The sequence below is a fragment of the Argiope bruennichi genome, chromosome X2, assembly GCF_947563725.1.
Source record: "Argiope bruennichi chromosome X2, qqArgBrue1.1, whole genome shotgun sequence".
NCBI classification, from domain to species: Eukaryota; Metazoa; Arthropoda; class Arachnida; order Araneae; family Araneidae; genus Argiope; species Argiope bruennichi.
The window spans coordinates 23,848,122-23,871,921 of NC_079163.1; the positions used below are offsets into that span (position 1 = coordinate 23,848,122).

Consider the following 23,800-nt stretch of genomic DNA (forward strand, 5'->3'; position numbering starts at 1 on the left):
CTCATCTAAATTATGAATAATCTGGTCAAAAGCGAAAAATAGAAGGGAAATGAAACTTTTCAAAAATGGCTCTGCGATTTATATTTGGTAGGTGTGGAACAGCATAATTATTTCCCATGCGTGTGGATCTACAAAATAATAATAAGATTTTGCGTTCTTAGTAAACATTTCCACACCTTATGGAGATTTCAGAATGTATAATTATCCTTTAAAAACAAAAGTTAGATCCAAGAACATATTTTGAATGCAAATTATGAGACAGACTTCCTAATGCATCTCAGTCACGCTATGTTTAATATTCCACTGCAGACAAACTGTTTTTAGGACTCGTCCGGATTAAAGTTTAAAAAAAAATGCAATCTTTTACATCGGCAAAAGCAACATTTAAGCGAAATACAGAAGGGTATCTCGTTTCATCCACGAGAAACGCGCTGAATGCATTCAAAGCTAAAAGGAATTATATGAGAAAATTTGTGAGCTCGGCGTTTACTTGCTTTCTGTAATGAAACATTATTTATGATGCTGTAAGCAGTAACAGTGACGGTAACAAATTTTGCAACTCATTCAGTATTCTTGTCCGTTCATTTGTCTGTTGAATTATGGATCTTGTCAGGAAAGAATAATGCTTTATTAGTCAGACATCCGCGGATGTTAAGAATACAAGTTGAGTTTTACTACTAATTATTTCACGAATAAATTGTTAGCTTGTAATCCATTTGCATTAAAAATAATTAAAATTATTTTACTCCTCGTGTATGAAGTGTTTCGAATTATTCATCGGTTATCTTTCCTAGGAATCAGAATGTTGAATTTATTCAAAAGGATTGCTTTTATTTGATTAAAACTTTTCCTGCATTTTATATGAGTGCAATGCTAAAGCCTTTCAAGAAAACGTCTTCTCATAATTATAACAATTGGGCTTATTTCATTACCATGGTGTATTCCTGAAGCTAGGAATAGATATAGAAAATTATGCATAAATTTATATCTAGAACAAATGAAAATAATCCTACTGATCATTTTGCAGTTACTATTCTCTAATTTTTGAAGCTATGGATAGGTACTAATAATTCAGTAGAAACTTATAAGGACAAACATAATACAACTCCATGATCGTCAAGTAGATTGTTTTTACAGTAGAAAAAGCTATTCGGCTTATTTCATTATTTCGGTACATTTTAGATAGATATATAATGCAAATTCAATGGAAATTTCGAGCAAATAGAAACATTATTAATTCTTCAGCCTCATGCATATCGTTCGTATGATGTTGATCAGAAAAAGAAATCTCAAATAAAGATGATTGAAAAACATATATTTCAGGATAATCATGAAATGGAATAGATATAGAAAACTGTGCAGAAGTTTATATGTAGAACAAATGAAAATAATCACGCAGATCATGTGACAGTGGAAAGACAATTATTGGGCTTATATTATTACCATACTTTTGGGAGTTATGAATAGATATTAATAATTTAGTAGAAACTTACAAGGACAAATACAAACGAATACAAATGCATGATCGCCAGGTGGATTATTTGTATAGTAGAAATAAACTATTCGGCTTATTTTATTATTACGGTATGTTTTAGAAAGAAATATATAAAGAAAATTCAGTGGAAACTTCGAGATAAAGGAAACAATTATAAACTCATCAGCGTCATGCATACCGTTCGTATCATGACGATCAGAAAAAAAATCACAAAGAATACTGAGAAATATATCTTTCAGTACAGTTGTGAAATGGGTTAGTTGTTTAAAATAATTTTTGTTTCCAAAATACTTATGTATAGAAAGCTAAAGGAAATAGTAGCACCGTAGAAATCTGCCATAATCACTGCACAAATTTAAAGATTTTGACTGCTTCTAAAATCTCTGAGTTACATAAAAATTTATATTCGGAATGTACGAAAACTTGATTCTATGTCAGAAAAAAATAAGAGATATGAAGAAAGATATCCTTTCAGAAAAATATATCACGATATTTTATATTTTTTTTCTCAGATTCCATTTCCGAGATTAAAATATCCTATTAATAAACCAACGAGAGTATTTTCCCATCGATTTTCAAGTGTATTTCCTCACTTGTGTACTTCCGCACGATGCTCAGTTTTGTGTCGAGCTTAGTTAGTTATATAATGAAGAAAATTTGACATTCTTTCTGAACTATTCGAATATTTGCTACAGATCTGCCATCCTAAGTTTTGATTAAAATATGGCATCCGAAAATTTAATTCCTTTTGTAAAAAAATTAAATTAATTAATGTTGGATTTTTTCGTTACTGCGTTCAAATACGTATGAACACAGATAGCTAACCTCGATGGATTTCGTTCAAAATTTCTGTTAGATATACGATTCAACTGAAAGAACGACTAACTAAATTTCAGCCATAAAAGATTATCTATCGAGTTATTGTGTTTTCTTGTGAATAGATGGATAGACACACTTCCCTTTAATGGATTTCGTTCAAACATTGATAGAAATCATCAATTTTGATGTAGAAACCATCTACTAAATTTCATTTTCCTAACTTATTGTGTTTTTTCAGTTATTGTAATCATGCACAGTCAGAGTTAAAAAAAACACTTAAAAACTTTTTTCGCACTGAGTAAGATTTATATGTGGAAATTCGTCAAAACTTCAAGTTCAATTTTTGAACAATTACATTACTTTCTGTCTTTAATACTTCGTATATCAGAAAGTAAGAATACCAAAAATTAGAAAATGGATGTGCGAGTTCAGTTGTCGCCTCCATCACATTTCACATTATTTTCTTTGGAAGCTCTGAATTATGATATCCATTCGTTAACTTAGTTAAACATTCCTAATTCGTTAACAAAAGAAGAAATTAATTTCAGAAATCATATAAATTGATTTTTTCTAAATTCAAATTAAAAATAAATGTTTCATTACTGTGAATAGAGTGTTTTTCTTTTGCTTGTTTAAATATATTACCGTTTGAATTTCTAACAATAATTATTCCTTCAGTGATGATTGGCTTTAAATTAATAATCTATGGAACATTAAATGTCTTATAATCTTTGTGTTATGCTTATTATTTTCTCACATTTACTGTTTTTTAGGCCGTTTCTGTATTTGCACACACATATATATATATACATATGTGTGTAATATGACTAAAAACTATCTTAATTGAAGTTTGGAGCTTATTTTTATGTCATACTGATTGTTTATATTATAACAACGATAATTTTAATGGTACAAGATTATGGTAGCTATGTTTGCAATTTTTAGTTAAGTTTAATAAAAACAGTTTTTAAAATATTTTTATTGCTATACTAAAGAATTTTATTCTAAAACATTAGAAATCATTTTAATTTTAATTATTCTCCCTCTATAAGTCTTCAATTTAGGATTCATTGTGAAAAATATTATAGAATCTTATTGTATAAATTTGTTAAATTAACCACCAGGTAGCGCCAGTAGTATGGAGACAAAATTCCATTAAATTAATCGATAATTTAATTTTTACATTCTGAAAATAGAACATTTGTAAAGATTTCAGAAATAGTGTATTGATTTAGAGAACGCAAACTTTTTCAAATTTTCAAAATTCACGTCAGGAAGTGACTAAGAAATCGATTACGGAATCCCCTACTTACTAACTCTCAGGTTAAATAAAAGTATATAAAAACATAAAATCTAAGTTTCGACTTTTATTTTCATTTTTTCTGTAGATGGCCATGGGTGCTTATCAGTGAAGCTGCAGATGAAGAGACAATATGGATTTTACTTGACTCAAATCTTTGTGCCTTTTGTTATACTGGTAGCTGTCTCTTGGTTGTCTTTATGGCTAGATGCAAGAGCTGTTATCTTACGATTATCCCTTATCCTTGTTCTTCTTTTCATGATGATCATGATCAGTACTGAAATCCAAAGCTTGATACCTGCTGCATCTTATACCAAAGCAATTGACATCTGGATTGCAGTTTGTATATCTCTGGTGTTTGCTACATTACTGCAATTCATTCTGGCCAATCAACTGGCACGGAGGGAAAGGAGAGTGCGCATTTCTGAAAATCATGCAACGAAAAATGGTGGATGCAAACGGAATGGAAAACAGGTAATAAATTCTTATATATTAAGATTATATTTTATCAAAAAATTTTCTACAAATGCGAAATAAAAGCTTATGCTTTTTTACAGTCAGGTTTATTTAAATTTGCACCTTACAAGTTCACATAAAAAGTATCAGTATTTAAATTTGCACCTTACAAATTCACATAAAAAGTATGAGTATTTAAATTTGCACCTTACAAATTCACATAAAAAGTATCAGTATTTAAATTTTCCCCTTACAAGTTCACATAAAAAGTATCAGTTCAGAAACTTTAATTATATCATCAAAATTTCTTTATTAGAGTGGTTTGCTATATCTAGAAATTAAGTATATTATTTTAAGTAATTAAATAATTAAAGTATTTAAAATCAATATCTAAAACGAAACGTTTATGTGTTAATCCATATGGATAAATGTAAGAAAATAATTTATAAAAGTAATTTGGAGCATTAACTAACTAAGAAACATTAACTATGTTATCTAAAATTTTTATTAGAACGATTTATTACATCTAGTAAATATGTAAGAGATAATTATTATTTTAAGTAACTATTAAAGTATACAAAATTAATATCTAAAGTGCAAAAGTTTATGTGATGTATGTACAAATCACTGTACAATGTTAAGTTAAAGATAAAATGCGCTCTATTTGTCCAAATATAATTTTATATTATTTAACATTTATAAAGCATATTAAAGATTACTATGCATATTATAGAATCACTTACTGGCGGAATTTTGTAGTACTTTTTTTCATTTAATAAATGTCAAGCAAATTACTTGAATTATCCATAATTCCAATTTTATCTCATTTTGACCAATAGAACGCATTCTAGATCTTCCTGAAAAGTGGGAAACTTATTTCTTACTAATCTTGTACATGCCCGTACATGAAATATGTGTGATTCATACAGCCTGAATAAATACACTATCTGTGAGACACGCTTGCATCACTTGCAATTAATGTGTTAAGATTTTCTTTACAAAGAGGGATTTTAAGTAGGATACTTTTTTTTATGCTTTAATGTTTCATGTGAGTGATGTGATGAATTTAATGAAACTTGCTCGATAGGATACAAATGAAAATATCTTGGATTAAAAGAATATCGAAAATAATTATCATTGGTAAACAGCCATACACTACAAATACGATTAACTATATTCAGATACATCTAAAGGCAATCGCTTGTGGAATTTGCTATATGGGGAATTCAGATCGCGAGGAAGATGTAAAATATATTCAGATGCATTTAATTACAGCCTCAAGCGTAGTTCATTATTATGAAGGATGTCATTTCTATATCCAGTGATGCTTTATTAAACCTTCATACATTCTAACAGACTTAGATAGATTGTAGCGATAATGCAATCGAACATTTTGGCTGTAATACCGGATGGCTACTATTGAAGTAATAAGTTTATAACTATATATTTAAATGGATTATTTGAGATATTTATCTGAAATATAAGCTGGAATCAAAATTATTGCAAAATATTATTGATAATTTTAATATGGCTTGAAATTGAATGCTTTATATAAATATTTGAAAATGATTATGATTGCGATAATGAGTATGGTTTTGGTGGGAGTTTTGCATGATTGATTCTGGTATTAAATCAAAATATTAATAAATCAATATTTTAAGGAACTATGGAAAATAAATGTCATCAAATAAAGACATTTTCTTACGATGAACTCATAGCAAATAATATATAAAACAGCTAATTATAGCAAAAATTATGTTTATCTATTGAAATATTTTTTCAAAAACAAGTAAATATCTCTTACTTTAAGAAAATATTTACGGCTTTATTAAAATTCATATCACGTTAAAAAATTTTAAAAAATTTCTTTATGTTTTATAAAAATAGGCTTATAATAGTTTTAGTAAAAGTATTTGGTTTTCGCTACCGAACTGTATTATAGACCGCTCCATCCAAACCATGAACATAACTGGTACTTCATCAATTAATCTACAGTTTCTGTATTACTTCTAAAAGATTACAGATAATACTAGTGACTGCATCAAATAACTCTTAACATTTTAAGGAAATGCTTATGTTGTATCAGCTGGATATTGTTGCATGTATTAAGTTTCAACCTTTATTGACACATAATTATCAAAGTAATCACATTGCACGGAGTAATAAGTTTTTATTTTATTTTCAGAATTCCCACAAGATGAGCAACATCTTAGAGAAATGTGCACATCACCACATACCCTTGTCCAAAAGAATAGACTTCATATGTCGTGTATTGTTCCCAGTTGCGTTTGTAATATTTAACTGCATCTTTTGGTTTACTTATATAAAAGGAAGAGATAGTCGACATATTATCAAATAAATGGATGTCTATATTGTTGTGAATGGTATGCATAGCGCTTTTTAATGCTAACAAGCAGCGAGTACTGCTTTTTTTATGTGTATATTTTAATAGATGTAAGTTAGAAAGCATTTCTATGGCCTGAATTTGTAGACTTTTTTAAATAAATATGATGTGTTTGGATAAATGAGTCTTCTTTATTTAACTCGACTAAATTTTCTTAAATTGTGCTTATTAGAAGCTTATTTAATTACAGAATGAATACGACATAAATGGCGACGAAAATATGTTGAATTTTTTTTTCTTGACATTCTTTTAATTTGCTACCTTTTCTGAAAAGATTTTCATGGAAAATATTTTAAAATGTGAAATTAATTTTACATGAAGAATAAGAAAATGAAACTACGTTATCGCTTGAGATAGCCTGCAATATTTTACTTGAGCAACTATGTTTTTGATGTAAATGTGATATCATGTGGCTAGACTTCGTTAAGGAGGTTCATAAACACAAAAAAAGGGATGAGGTGTAAGTCATATCACTGACACTCCGAATCGTCCGAAGGCATACGGATAAAGAAAACCGATTGACTGGACCACCGCAACAGCAACATTGGCGGGAACTGTGGTTGAGCCCTAAGGGTCATCACCGGCCACGGTACAACCCTTCCCGAAGGAAGTACTTTCCGTCATCAATGGGAGGAGCCAGATCCCCCACCTATTTATGTACCATCCAGGGTGGCGAGATTCAACCACCATGCCGGAAGCATCTCATCCTCTTTTCGAGGTGCCCACCTCGGGGGGGTAGGGATGAGGTATAAAGTCAATAAAATAACGCAACTTTAATGTGAATTGCAATTTGATATCCCAAATACTTCATTGATTACCATGATTATCAAATTATGCAAAAGATTTCTAATTGAAATACCATCGATATTCTCTTTGAGCCAAATGGTCGCCAAGTGGTGTTAGTTATATAATAATACGTCACAAAAAGTGAAAGAAGCATAGTGCATTTTTCCCTTTTACGTCTCCTTATATTTTGGCATTTCTTGCAAAAATATTATTATAAAAAACAGATCTAAACTTGAAACTATAACTATAAAGATAATCCAGTATCATGCAGCAGTTTGTTCTATTTTCCCTCTTAGTTCTCATGGGAATGACAAAGGTTGCTTTGGCATTTATAGTTTTATATTTGGATATATGCTTTTAGTACGTTTCGTATGAAAAATGCTAGAATAAAAAGGGAAAAATTATTGAAAAGAAAAAAAAAGTATATATGTTCATTGCATTTGTTATATCATATCTTATATCTTCAAACGAGAAATTCTCATACATGTATACATTTATTTCGTTACCTCGGAAAAGGCTCTAACGATTTGGATCAGATTTTTTATTTAGATATGGTTTTCCATTTTAAGTATTAAGTTTTATCTATGTAGGTGTCTTTTCTGAAAATACTGGATTTTATACAATTTTTTATAACTAACTATTAGAGCCTTTTTCTATCTGCTTTCTGCTGACAATGACATATAGTATCATCTCGTAAATTTTTACGATACTTGTATTGTTGCCATAGGATGTTAACTTGTTGGTACCTCAAAATTTTGTGAGATGGCGCTATATGACATTATCTCAATTACGAATATGGTCTGCTCACATCCAATAGCAGCAATGCACTTATTGTATTAACTAATCAACTTGACTTACAAATAACATTACCGTATCTAAATATTTTCTCTGCCCCCCCCCCACAAATTTACAAAAAAAAAAAAAAAAAAAAAAAAAAATCTTACCAACCGAAGCTTGTTTTCCCAGGTACCCTGTGAAAATAAACAACTACCACAACAATTATAACCATTTTGTTACGGAACAAAAATGAAATAAGTAAAATATGATTTTTCCCATTAATAAACATATAATATTTCCTCTATGCGTTGTGTTATACAGAGATAATACGACTAAATACAAGAAATCAATTGAATAGTGTACTATTACCCATTTCACCAAAAATATTTATTTATTATTGTTTTCGTAATCCTAGAACTGAAATATTTATTTAATTAGCTTTTTCAAAACAGACAAACCATCATCGCTTATAAAGGGATATTTTTAGTATTATACACATGTTATGTATTTTTTTTTATGTATATTCTTCGAAAAAATTGCATTATTTATTTATTGAACTTATTTCATATAAATATCAAAATATCATATGTCTAATTCCTGTACTTTAACCGTATTGGAATATTAGAAAAAAAGCGCTATAAACCTTTACAACAGTTTTGTTAAAATGTTTATAATATTTAAACAATTTAATATACATATAATTATATATAAATGTATATATTTTAAAAATTCATTGTATAATATAAAATAATATATATAATATAGATAATTTTGTTTTCATACAATATATATTATTTTAGAAGTGTATTTTTATTAGCTTAAAGTACAAACTGGGACGTGCATGCGGCTAAAATATAGCAAATACATATTAAAAAAAAGGAAGTTAATGAGAAAATATATTTATTTACCAAAGCGAATTCACATATTACTAGTCAAACCTATGCAATGAGATATTTAATAAAATATTATAGCACACAAAATATATTATCTCATGCTAAGGTTCCTTTATATTTAACATCAGTATTTATTAAAACAATTTCCGCCGTCAAAGACTGGAATAAAAATTCTAAAATCACTAATAATTGCAAGATATTTTAATGTAACATGTTAATGACAACACCTGACTTTGTGAATGCTTTTTGCTTATTCTTTATTATTGTATTTCATGACTAAATACTGATTAATGTATCCTTTTAAACAACCGTCAGTAATTAACCACGGTACTACTTTATCATGCTAATGAGACATCTGTTAATATCTTAACGAGAGTTGCTCGCATTTCAAAACAATATTTTATATTTAATAATTCTAAGGAAATGTAATGTGCGACCCTTTTCAGGTATAGTTTTATTTTGATTGAGCTTGTCGCGAGTGGCGCTCATTATTAGTTCCCTTTGAGTCGCTACTCAAATATCTTGAATTACAACATCGTATTCATTAACAGATAAAACAATGGTTTTGTTTATGAATAGTGAAAATATGCTCTTAATTAGAGAATGTGCCAGACGTAAATTTAAAACTGAAAAATCGATGGTAAATATCCCCGAGGGAATTCCATTTGGACTATCCAATTTAAATTCTAACTAAAATATTCATTTAAAGCTATTTGTAGAGCAAAATGATTATTCTGAAATTCATTAAATATATCAAGATTAAATGAAGTAGAATTTTAATACGGTTCGTGACTTTTCTTTTAAATATGCAGAAATACAAATGATTGAGTTTATTTCATAATTAAATATTATTAATTTCTGCCGCATGAGATGAGTGTTTTATTTATTTTTTGTCACATGAGAGAATTCAGCAAAGCGATTCTTTTTATATCATAACAATTTTTCAGTAATTTAAATTTGAATGATTGCAATGCTGAATTTGACAGCATTTCTGAAAGATTTATTCGATAAAAAATTATGGAATAAATTTAACGGAATACAAAAGTCTTAAATTAAAGATTACTTGATACACTTGATATTACTTGATACTTGATATTGTTTACGTATAATGAAAAGTTACTTAAAAAGAATGTCGACGTGAAGAGAATTACAGGATTGGGAATCTTTATTTCAAATAAGAAGACACGTTAGAAATGTTGTTTTGTTTTTATTCTTGGGGAGTGTTCATAAAGAAAACCACAAGGGAAACATCTTTTATCTATCCGAAGAGACATGGAATAATCTGAATGACTGATCGCCGAGGAAATGGCTTGCATCCATTGAGGCTTGCATCCATTATTTTACATCCATTGAGATGGATGTAAAATAGTCTCCATTACAAAGTTGCTAAAGCGTTCACTCGTGTTTTAAGAAGTATGACCCGTCACTTCAGCAAAATAGCTAGAAAATCACATTTTTTTTTATCCACTAGAGAAGCGAGAACCTGTTTGCTTATACAAAATTTTAACATCCCCATATGTGAAATCCCTTCGGCAAGGCATTCAAACCACATATGGCTACTTCGTCCCCCCCCCCCCGAGGCCTTTGGATTTGAAATTGAATGGTCAGAACATCGCAATTGCATTTGTGGGAGCTATGTTTGAGTCCTAAAGGCATCTTCGACCATGCTACAACCCCTCCCATAGAAGGCATGTCACCTCATCCTTAGGAGGTAGCTATCCCCACATTATTTCTGCACCCACTATAGAGGTGATATTCACTAAGGAAAAGAATTGTGCAAGATAATATTTATTCCCGTTTTGTTTTGAAATTATTTGGCATTTTTTCGAAATTGGCTATAAGTTTTCTAGAATATTTATAGTTCAAATTACTGCTGAAGATCATAAACATTTTAGGCGACGAATTTCAGCTTTCTTTTTGTGTAGTGAAATTTACTTTTTATTCATTTTCCACGAATATCATTTACGTTTATGAAAAGCAAAACATGAAATATGATTAACTAAGTTACTTTCCGTTAAGAAAGTTGCGAAATCATGTAAAATTCATCACTGCGAATTTTGGGATAAAACTTATCTAGTAACAAGAATGTTATGTATTAGAAAATTTCTAATATATAAATATTTTAGTATCTAATGAAACAAATAATGCCTAACAGAGAAACACCATAAAAAGTAAATTAGTTGTAGAAATAAAAAAGTTCATTCTTTAATTGTACTTGAAAGCAAAAATTGATTATTTCATCGAAGAAATGGCAACCAGAATGAAATTGGAATAAGTTGGAATTTTGATGAACATTTGTAATATACAGGGTGGCTATAATTAAATTTCCCCTATAAACAGCATCCTACAACGCAAACGGGTGAACGGAATGCAACGAAATTTGGTATATATACTATACACGAGATGCGCTTACGGAATTTCAAAAAAATATTTTTAGTTCCAAAATGTCTACCAGAAGGCGCCTTTTCCGGAAAAATAATAAATTTAACACAATAAACGACCAAAATGGAGTACAGAAACAATGTAGCAATCCAGAACAAGAATTATGAGTAATAAAATGTAAAACTGGGAAAAGCTGTCAGTTCTAGGGAAAGAAAAGTGTCGAGATTTGAAGAGGAAGCTTTATGCAAAACGGGTAAGGGTATGAAACGTTTGCAGATGTTGTCATGTTTTTTGTAGAGGTTTCCAGTTCTAATGATGACGGTATCTTTAGCTGAAAGTGCGTTATTGGTGAAGCTGTTTTAAGAAAACAAGAGGAATGCTCCCACTGCAGTTCGTGAATTTCGTAGTGTAAAGAATCTACGGCGTGGACTAATGTCTTCTAAAGGTATCCGGGCCCTGATTAAGAATTTGAAGCGACGGGGACAGTAGGAATTCAACTTGTAAGAGGCCGTAAACCTTTCACACCGGTACTTGTTGATGCAGTCAAGACAGCTGTTGCTGCACAAATGTTGCAGATGAATGAGGGTGGTCACATGGAACACCTTTCCCTACATCGTCCTGGACACGATTAAAAACTTCTCCTCTTGTGTAATTTCGTCCTAATTTGTTCTTGTTTCTGCAACCTGAACTGTTTTTTTTTCCCTCAAACAGCGTACTGTTATTTTTTCCTTACCTTTACTTAATGTGATTCGATGATAAGGTGAGCAAAAACTAGTCAATAAATGTTAATATTGTATCTAGTGGACATTTTAGAACAAAAAAAAATTTTTTTTTGACATTCCGTGAGCGCATCTTGTGTTTAGATTATATACCAAATTTCGTTGAAATCCGCTCACCCGTTTGCGTTGTAGGATGTTGTTTATAGGGGAAGTTGAATTATAACCACCCTGTATTTTTAATTCTTAAAGAATGATAGGAAATTTTTTTATGATATTCATTGTATTCTAATTTCTTTATAGCACTGTTTTCAAGGTTTTTTAATTTTGCTTTCACGCTCATATGCTTAAAAATACTTCTACATTTCAGCAAATTTTTAAAAATGGTTAATTTTTAATAGTTCTTATTTTAAATATATTTCATAATTATATATAATGAATATTCTTGAATATTAAAATCAATTGTTTCTCATATTCCTTACTAGATGATGTCTCCTATATGGAATAAAAGTTTGATTAAAATTTATTGATTAACTGATAAGAAATTTGTGAAAGTGTAAACATTTTGTATTATAATTGTCAAACAGCAACTGTACAATATTTTAAAATTGAATTTCTTCAGAAAGTGACAAAAAAAATTGTTTATAAAATTTAGTGCTTAAAAACCTGAAGAAATTCAAGTAAATAAAATGTGTTTTAAAAATTAAAATTGTGAACACAAAATGATTTGTCTTTATAAGTATTCGAAACACATTATGAAATAAGAAAATACATCAGAGAATGTAAACATTTTCTTTGTGAGTGGAAAAAAGTTTAATTTAAAGCTTTAGACTGGAGGAATTTTTCATAAAAACATTCACATGACTCGAAAAAGAAATCACTGAAATGCATCGCTGTATGCTGTAAGGATATGTATACTGAACAAAGAAATAAGGTCCAGGCTAATGTCATATTGTTTAAAAAAATGACGGAGTGTAGGTCAACAATTCAAATGTCAAAAATGCCAAGAAAGTGGCACAGTTTTCAAAGATGTAAAAAATTTTAATTTTAGAACAGACTGATTTTATGCAGTTTGGATCGATCGTTGGATTTATTCCAAAGTATAAACTGGTAGACTAGAAATGATGCTCACCATTGCCATATGAGAAAAGGAAAATTTTTAGAAATTTGAGGGTCAAAATTTTCTAGAATTGCAAGAAGTGAGAACAATCAGTAAATTATTACTGTAGATACGAAAAAACCACACTATTCAGATCAGTTACAGGATACTAGAACTTCAGATCCAAGCAATGCATGAGAAAAAATTTTGGTGGTTGATAGAGTCAATAGGTTTTGTATGTTAAGGAAAAATAAAAGAAATTTTGTCCAGAATAAGGAAACTTATATTTCATTCGTATTTTTGTAGGTAAAATGTTCTCATATCATAACGGGCGAATGAAAAAATTCTGGGATAAGGTTTGTATTTTTCTTAACTTTTGACATATTGATGAGGTTATTATCTCCATTTTTGTAGAAGAGAGCTTTCTATCTAATAATCTGTTCCTGTAGATGATAAATGACCAAACTTTTCACTAGAATTTAGTAAACATGTTCATTAGATTCATATCAGTAAAACATGATATCAACTCTAGTCAGAAACTTCTTTCATCGAAAAGTAAGTTATGAACCATCCAGGCACATTGTGCACTGGCGCCATTCATCTATCAGAATAAAACCATTCCCAACTGCTTCAACACAAGGAACTACAAAGTGGTTGAAGACTTCATTTCTTTAGCTGAGCTGTCACTGATTCATTTCTGATGATGTGTTGAGAAACACGTACTTTAAGACATATCCTATCCAATCCTTTATTCCTCAGCCTTCAAATCGGATATTTCCGATCACAAATGCATGATTGTTCGAAGTGTCATGTTCTTTTTAAGTGATAAGTAACTTAATGACAAGTTATACACTAAAGTGAGACCCATTTGAAAAATGAACGTTTTCGACATCTCAGAATCTTGTTTGGTTTGGCTTGGTTTAGTTTAGTACATTAAGACATATCCTGTCCAATTCTTTATTCCTCGGCTTTCAATTCGGATATTTCCGATCACAAATGCATAATTGTTCGAAGTGTTATGTTCTTTTTAAGTGATAAGTCACTTAATGGCAAGTTAAACACTGAAGCGAGACTCATTTGCAAAGTGAATGTTTTCTAGACCTGGGAATCTTGTTTGGTTTAGTTTAGTTATATTAACGTCCCGTTTGAAAGCAATAGTGATATTTTGGGACAGACTTTATAATTTTGAACCGTGGTCAGATGACAAGGATGACACCTGGGCTGGCACCTCCCTCTCCAAGCTTCCATACCCCACCAGTGGGAGGACAACGGACTTAGCGTGCATAAGAGACTCGCTTACACGACAGTTCTTCAGTGGAATTGGGTCTCGAGTCTTAAACCTTCCTGTTCCGAACCGAGACCAGGCCACCGCGGCCCTAAACATCAGTATGGAATTTGAATCTAAAAACTTGGTTTGAAATTTTGAACCCATTTGTTCCAGAAATGTTTCCCAGAAGAAAAAATTTATACCTTTAAATCTTCTCCTGATTAGTCTTAAAATATATTTTAATTTCTAAATGTTCTGCGGCTACACTCTTATCATGGTCCGAGGGAAACATTTACAGCTTCTTAAAATAGATTCCATAGTTTAAAAATGGCACTTTGGGAAATTCTAAAAGATTCCGTTACTTTGAGTAACATTTTCTTTATACTTCTAAAAAACTAATGATAGATAATTTTTCAGACCACTAATTTATTTATAAGGCATGCTAGATATCGTAATCGCTGCTAAAAGGCAAGCGCATTCATATTTCTGAATTCCTACAACATTTTTAATGATGCTGGTTGTTTTATATTCTTTATCGAAAACGCATTCTTTTGGCAACACAGAAAAAAACCCCTTCTTTATAAATTTGAAAGCATTATGCTTTTTTTCTCAATCTTCTTTCTTTCTTTTCTTTCTTTCTTTTTTTTGTTGAAATACTGCTTTTTCATCCATGTTTTAAACAGATCACAAATTTCCAACAACTTTTATTTAGAAATTTATGTTAGAAGCCAGATAAAAATATTGATTAGAAAATATATAATAGAACACAATTTAACATAGGAGTCCCAATATAAATATTAATTCTTTAGAAGAAATCCACCGTTCCAAGCAAGTTAATTTGAAATTGTTATTGCTGAAAGCAAAAAGGCAATAGACACAAAAACACCCATATTTCTCCTTTGGACTAGAAACAATCAAATGTCTGCATTAATAAAACACTGCAAAAATAAACATCATAGGGGATTTAGGCTTGGAAATCTTTTTCTGATTAATTATGGATAAACTGTCATCCATAAGAGAAGTAATTATTGAGTTTGAATAGAGGAAGAATTATTCTGATTCAGATGCGGATTTTTTCAGCATTTCGCATATAAGTTAGAGAATAGAAGCTAGAAGAATTTGTTACTAAAATATATCAATGTTACAACAAACAACTGAGATATACAGTGAGCCACAAAATTGAGTATACAACTCTAAAACTTTTAGACTTTTTCCAATTATAAATTAAATATTGATTTAAAATAGATAATTTTTTTATCCTAGATACTTTAACCTCTGCTTTACCATCCTATAATAACACAATTCTATAGTTAACTTATTTATTACGAAAAACGTTAAGCGATTCGAAGAAAAGATAGAAAACCATGCCACAAAATTGAGTATACACTTCTTATATTTGTAAATTTTGCCACCACTTTTTTTAGTTTCAAATTTTCTTTAAAGAGTTTCAGGAGTAGCTGCTGCTTATAACACGTGCTATTGCACTTCAACGGTTTTAAATAGTATTTTTTCTCATTAAAAATCGTAAAATGAGCTCTCGTTGAGAAACTACTGAATCTGAACGTTTATTGGTTGTAAAATGGTCGAACGAGGGCAAATCTCTTCGAGAAATCGCTTCGTTGATTGGTGTAACTCATGGTTGTGTCCAAAAAATACTACAGAAGTATAAAAAAACTGGGTCTGTGGCCAATATTCCTGGAAGAGGACGTAAAGAAATACTGAGTACTACAGCGAAGAGGAAGATAATTCACTCAGTGAAGAAAGATCCGAGGGTGAGTGCTTCTAAACTAGCTTTATCTATGTCCTCTACAATCGGGAAAAAGATCTCAGATGAAACAATTCGACGTACCCTTCACCAATATGGGTTTCATGGCCGTACAACAATACGTCATCAAGTATGTGAATAGACAAAAGAGAGTGATTTTCGCCAAAGAACATCGTTTAAAGCCTATTTCTTTCTGGAACACTGTAATATTTTCTGATGAAAGTAAGTTTAATCTTTACGGAAGCGATGGACGATTAAAAATATGGAGAGAAGCTGGGAAAGCATTGGCACCTAAGCACACCATTAAGACAGTCAAGTTCGGAGGTGGATCTGTCCTCGTTTGGGGTTGTATGTCGGCTAGAGGGGTTGGAGAGCTTGCTTTTATTGATGGTATTATGGACAAACATGTATATTTGGGGATTTTAAATGATAGCTTGAAAAAAAGTGCCAGTAAGTTGGGGCTGGGGTCAAGCTTCATATTCCAGCAGGACAAAGACCCCAAACATACAGCGAAGATTGTGCAGTTATACTTGCTGTACCATTGCATGAAGCAATTACACACTCCAGCCCAGTCAGCAGACCTAAACGTCATCGAAAATTTGTGGTCGCAATTAGAGAAAGCTGTACATGAGCACGAAATCACAAGCAAGGAAGTTCTCAAGAAGGTTCTGAGAGAAGAATGGGCTAAAATTTCTGTTGAAACCACTAAAACACTAGTAGAATCTATGCCCAGAAGATTACAAGCTGTAATTCAAACAAAAGGTTATGCAACAAAATATTAATTTGTATGTTAAAAGGAAATTAATAAAGGTGTATACTTATTTTTGTGGTGTTGTTCTTCCTCTCGTCTCAGGTCTTTAATTTTTTTCATAAAAAATAAATAAACGTAACAATTTTATTAGTATAGTACGGTAAAGTATAGACTAAAGTATATAAGGTAAAAATTTCAATCATCTTAAAGCAATATTTAATTTGTAATTGCAAAAAGTCTCTAAGTTTCTAAGGTGTATACTCAATTTTGTGGCCCACTGTATTTGTTCGTCCAGGCAAGATATACAAATTATCTTCTGTAAACTGGAAGATCTTCATATTTTTTAAAAGCTAACGTCAACAAACAGCTGTGGCAACGACAAATTGAATTTTATTTTTTTGAGCAACCTGTTTCATAAACAATTCTACCTTCTATTTCAATTGTAATTCTATTTTCAGAATATTTTTTAAAAATTTGTTCCACCGAATTGTTCTGTTTTTTTAAATGTATTTTCTAGATTTGTAAACTTCAGAACCATAAATATTCTGATAAATTTCTATACCTGTAATGTCAAATGCGAAATAAATTTATTTCGCTGAAAAGGAACTGAACTGCTCAATGCTATCAAACTAACGATATTTTCCACCTTCAAACAATGACATAAACTGCCAAAGTCACTGAAAATCCGGTAAAAAAAAGAGTTTCTTTCGCTCAGCCGGAGAAAATGAAGATATTTCGAACACCTGTTGCAACTGCAACCAAATTTTATTTTCGTAAAGGTTTCATTTTGTTCTAACAGTTTCCTTGTTTTAGTGCTTTTGCCATCACTTCTTTTACTGCCCTGTTGTAAGTTCGGGGAAGAGAAATTTCGATCGCATTGCACTGTTATCTTTTTACAGTGCATTCGAAGTAGATGATGTGGTCATTGCTGAAATTCTGAATTCTTTTTTGAATATGAATCTAAAGAAATAGTTCGAGATCAAAGTAGATGATGTAACCATTGCTAAAATTCTCAATTCTTTTTTCTTTTTTTTAATTTGAATCTAAAGAAATAGTTCGAGATCAAAGTAGATAATGTAACCATTGCTAAAATTCTGAATTGCTTTTTTTTTTTTTAAATTTGTATCTAAAGAAATAGTTTGATGTCAATGAAAATGATGTGGTCATTGCTAAAATTCCGAATTCTTTTTTTAAAAATGTGAATATAAAGAAATAGTTCGAGATTAATGTAGCAGTCATTGCTAAAAATAGTTCGAAATCAATGTTAATGATTTGATCATTGCTAAAATTCTATTCTAAATTATTTTTTTGAATCTGAATCTAAAGAAACTGTTCAAAGTAGATAATGGGGCCATTTCTAAAATACTAAATTCTTTCTTGAATCTAAATCTAAAGAAATAGTTCGAGAAAAATGGGTTCTGTCTATATCTACAATTATTATGAATGTGAATCCACAACACATAACCGATATGATAAGATGTAAGGTTAAATGTCAAAGAGGTGATATCCTTTTGGCATAAATAGGAATTCACGGAAAGAAAGAAAACAGTAATGCATACAGTGAAAAAACTACCCTTTGCTTTGGGAAATAATGAACACTGATAATGATATGTCTAGACTATGATGATGTCATGTCTTCATAGACTTGATGTATGACCATCTTTTAATCACAATAAAATAACCATAAAACACGCAAGTCTGCTATTATAAAATAAAACAGATTCTAGGAATGTTAAACGAAGAAACAAATTATAAGCATCTACACCTTTTCAGAATATGTTAAATATTCATAAAGCTTAAAATAATGTCAAATACATCCTCTAATAAAATTAGAGTAATTATTTATATAATGCAATATTATTATATTATCAATGGAATTAAATATGAGTAATAATTTTTGTCCATGTGTGCTAATTGTTGATTACTTTAATGGGTGATACATTAAATATATCAAAATGCTTTTTATATTTATTATTTAAAGTCATAAAAAGCTATCAGAATTTAAAATTAAATACGATTAAAAATCCCCTACACATTCCAAACTATATTATCAGGTAAGAAATTTCCAGCAATGATTTCTTGTTTCCAGTATGTTAACAAGTTCTATTAGGCATGCTTTAGATGCAAGAAAGAAACATGAGTTTTCGTTTATTATTCCATTTATCCATATTATTATCCATTATCCCATTATTCCATATTATTCCAATACTAAAAGCGAGACTTTCTATGTTCATTTTCCCTATAAATAAATATGTATTTTTTAATATAATATATTTATGATAGTAAAAGCTATAGTTAAAATGGCTTAACTTTATAATTTTGGTATCAATCTACTTTCAGGGTTGGAATAAATGACGGAATAAGCAATACAGCGAGTTAAGGAGTAAGACATTGGACTTTATAAATTAAATTGGGAAATTACAGAGAAGAAAATTTTACGCTTTTAACATCATTAACCATTTACTTATTTTACACTGAGGTGACAAAAGTCATGAAATAGCAGTATGAAAATATACAGATACTAGTAATATCGCACGCAAAATGTATAAATAGGCAATAAATTGGTGGGGTTTTCATTTGTATTCAGGCGAAATGGTTTCAGATGTGATTAGGGCATCACGATGGGAATGAACGGACTTTGAATACGGAAAGGCAATCTGAAATTGTTTTTGAATTTAACATTCGAGATCCACAGTGCCAAGAGTCTGCCGAAAATTCCTAATTTCAGGCATAACTTCGCGCCATGGACAACGCAGAGGCCGACCATCTGCACTTAATGACCAAGATCGGTGACATGTGCGTAGAAATTTTACTATTAACAGACAAACAATATTGCTTCAAGTAATCCAAGAATCAATGTGGGATGATGGACATGTTCGTTATGAAACTCAGGTGAAACTTGGATTTAATGGGCTATGGATCTGAAGATCTACCCGAGTGCTTTTACAAACACCATATTTAAGAGACATAATCGAGAAGTTAGTTTGTGCACAAAAATCCTGCACTTTCGCAATTATGGATGTCTATAGAGGCAAAATGGCTCAATATTTCAGCAAGGGACATCCAAAGACTTGTTGAGTCCATGCCACATTGAGTTGCAGCACTATGTCAGGCAAAAGGAAATCATGCACGTTATTAGGAAGTATCCCTGACTTTTGTCACCTCATTGTATGGCTTAAAGGATTTTGTAATGAGAAAAAATTTTAAAAGTCTCCTGTAATATAAAATGTACTCTGCATGGTTTAATTATTTACATTATTAATACAAATGTAGAAAGAATGAAGTGGGATGACATTTTATTACGGACAAAGATGACAGTGTTATTAGATTACATTTAATTTTTCAACTTATTGTTTAAAAAATCCATTTTAAAATTTAACAAAGAGATTTAAGCTTAAGCGTTGCTTAAGTCAATATGATTCAATTTACTTTATTGATGCAATTCAAATATTATTCATCAGGTTTGATTTAACCATTTTTTCTTTTACTAGAATTTCAATTCTAACATCCATATTAGCTTAGAAATTTAGAAGCGTCCAGCATAAAGAAAAATCATTTCTCTTACTAATAAATCTTGATGACGTAAAACTGTGCTTGATTAAGGTGACATGAAAAAAAAATTAACTAGAAATCAACGATTTAACTATTAGCTTGTACATATAAAATAGCAAATAAAGCAAACATACCTTTATTTGCTTATTTAATTACTTATTTTTAAGTAATTATTTTTTATTTTTTAAGAATTTGTTGAAATTTATTTTAATTTTATTACAGTTTTATTGAGAAAAACTCTGCTACCTAAATTCTTGAACGCATTGTTACAACAGAAAGGTATTTTACCATTACATTTATTTTTTTTTATTTCGGACGTCAGTTATGATATTTAGTAAAATTCAAAATGTGAAACGCATACGTATAAATGTGGGAAATGCTAATGAAATAGAAAATATTCTACCATTATACAAAACTTTTGTATCTAAAGTCAATTATTATTGTACTCAGGAAAGCAGAAAATACAAAATATGGGAAATAAGGAAATATAATAAATATAGAAATTTTGTAACATTTTGGGTTATATGTATTAAATCGAAGTAAATTTACATGATTGAATATGTGGGAGATTAATTTTACAAAAACTAGTTCGGCCATGGAAAATTCTATTTCCATTGCAGATAACTTTTTTACTGTAATGATGACACTAATTAGTTCTTTAAAATATTTATTACATAATCATTAGACATTCACATAGCACAAAAATAAAACTCTTAAACAAAGTAAACATTTATATTATTAGTTAATCATTAACAAGGTCCAAGCTTCGTCAATTTTAGTACATTTTCAATGTCTCGCATCTCAGCTCGGACTAAGACTTTACACGATATGCAATTATTCAGACAATAAGTGAGTGACACCTTTCCCTGTTGTGGAGTACGCATATTTTCATATATACAAGGGGTGTTCAAATGAAAAAGTACGAAACGACACTGCGGATATAAATGAAGATTTTATTCAAAGTATACACCATAGACTTGAGCACAACGATCCCATTGATTAACGAGTCGAATGATTCCTTGTTCCCAGAATTCCTGTCGCCGTGACGAGACCCAGTCCTTCACAACATCCTTGAGTTCGCCATCAGAGTTGAAGCCCTTCCCTTTCAGATATTTGTTCAGGGGACCAAACACATGAAAATCGCAGGGTGACATGTCCAGGTTGTAGAACTGATGATCGAGCTGCTCCCACTTGGCCAGTTCCGCGTGTGTGACCCTGGAGACGTGTGGACGCGTGTTATCATGAAGCAGAACCACACCCTCCGTGAGTAGCCCAGGTCTTTTATTCTTGATGGACCTGCGTAGTCTTCGGAGTGTCTCATAGTACACATCGGGGTTAATGGTCACCATCTTGTCTTTACATTCACTGCCACGTCAATTGGACGGCACTCTTTATAAGAGCCGCTGCTCTCTCCTGTGCATGCTCCGATTTACGCCGGAGACTCCAATCGTATCCCTAGATGTCTCGCTACGTTCTCCCATAGCGGCATAGGCAAATATGTTAACGGTTACGTTGTTTCGTACCTTTTCATTTGAACACCCCTTGTAAAATCCAGTTTTCCAGTATAAACCATGAAATTTCATAGTTGTAAATTTTAAAAATATAAAGACATCTCTGGGTGTTATATCTTTGAGGCCGAAGTATTTTAATTTCTAAATAAATCTAAAAAGTTCATGTGGAAAAGTATTGATTGAAAATGCTATAATTTCTGGACAGAATTCTTTAAGACTGAAAAACTTTTTGAAACTTTATAAACATATAGTTAAAACTTCACCATGTAAATATAATATAAAAGTATTGATTAGGTTACATTTCTCTTTGTCCTCATATACTTCCTTCTAAACACCTCATTTAATATAAAAATTACCTACAGCAAGTTCTTAATAATCAGTATTCAAAGACGCAGTCTTCTAGACTGCTTTATTATGAGCGCTGTAATGAGTTAAAAGTTTTCCTCCAAGTTATAGTTTGATAAAACTAATTAAATATCATTGTTAAGCGGGAAATAATGGAGTTTAATGAAGACTGAAGAATAACTAAGTTGCACTAAAGCAACTTCATTAAATGTGTGAAAAGTAATAGAATGACTTCTTGGAAGATTAATTATAAAAATATGAGTTCTTGATGATATTTTAAAATTATGAAATACAGAGTTTTACTTTATATAGAATCAATTCATTTTAAATGTCTGACTGGTATTTCTTTGACATATTTTCTAGCTGTAAATATGCACTGTTTAACTTTTCTTAAACTTTCTTTGCGCTCGTTTAGACATACAGTTAACAATATATCTGATTTGATTATTATAGATTAACAAACGAATATTAAAATCGAAAATATCACGTACATTGGTAGAGGGTTTTAAAAATCAATAAAAAATATTTGCAGTATACTTAAGATTAAAATATGTAGTAACGTTAGAAATTTTGTATCCTTGTAATTGAATTTCTCTATTCATAAAGCTCATGAATACTCAAAGTGAAACTAATCAGTAAACTAATCATTCATAAAACTAATTAACTAATTAAACTTGAGATAAATAGCTATATCCTAATAGAAAAAATGCAATGCCGAATACAAAACTTAAAAAAATGCAGAAAAAATATTCCCAACAACCTTCAATTTAGCCCGTAAGAGAACATTGAACTTTGCTATTCATTCATGTTAGCGCATCGATAAATCTATAAACCGAAGACCTTAGATTAGCTCAGGTTAAACAGATATGTTAACTATTACAAAAATAAAATGACAAAATTTACATGTTAAGCAATAAAGGCTACTTGCAGCGCAGAATCTGACAAAATACTCTAAATATGAAAAACACAACGTAATAGTCAAAATCACTATTACTGTACACTGAGACATCTTCATCACATTTTCCTTTTCGTTCAAATGCTTTATAAACTAGCAATTTTTAAAAATATTTCTAAAGCATCATAAACAAATAATGACGATTGATAGTTTTTACATTTTATGCAAACATGACAATTCAAGTAAACATTTATATGCTAAAAAAATTTAAAAAACAGCGTTGGCAAATTTTCTCTGGAAAATGGGCATCTTGCCAATTGTGTTAAAGCCAATCGAAATCCCCCTAAAATATGAGAAAAATATTTTTTTAAGCTAGGAAAGCACTTCACTAATTAGCATTAAATCTTTAGTATAAATATAGACTTGCAAAAGCATTCAAAATATAAAAACTGGAATGTTTAAAATTCACAAACCTGAAACTTTTAAAAAACGAACTGTTTTTCTGAAAATATTTCTCACAGTTTTTATTGTAGAGTAAATTATATTCTCGAAATTTGTACATTTAGTAAAGCTTCTACATTAATGTT

General features: G+C 30.4%; 1 protein-coding gene and 1 long non-coding RNA gene across 4 annotated transcripts in view; one reads left to right on the forward strand and one right to left on the reverse strand.

The window, feature by feature from the left end:
• The window catches only part of LOC129961007 (glutamate-gated chloride channel-like), a 154,327-nt gene extending 147,743 nt beyond the window's left edge, over positions 1 to 6,584 (forward strand). For all 3 annotated transcript variants that reach the window (XM_056074798.1, XM_056074799.1, XM_056074800.1), the window contains 2 exons: positions 3,703 to 4,088; positions 6,256 to 6,584. In XM_056074798.1, coding sequence (XP_055930773.1) covers positions 3,703 to 4,088; positions 6,256 to 6,429 — 560 coding nt within the window. In that variant the 3' untranslated portion in view covers positions 6,430 to 6,584. The remainder of the gene's footprint in view (positions 1 to 3,702; positions 4,089 to 6,255) is intronic.
• LOC129961009 (uncharacterized) overlaps positions 1 to 23,800 on the reverse strand; it is a 133,068-nt gene that overhangs the window by 73,699 nt on the left and 35,569 nt on the right. The gene's annotated exons all lie outside the window — the stretch shown is intronic.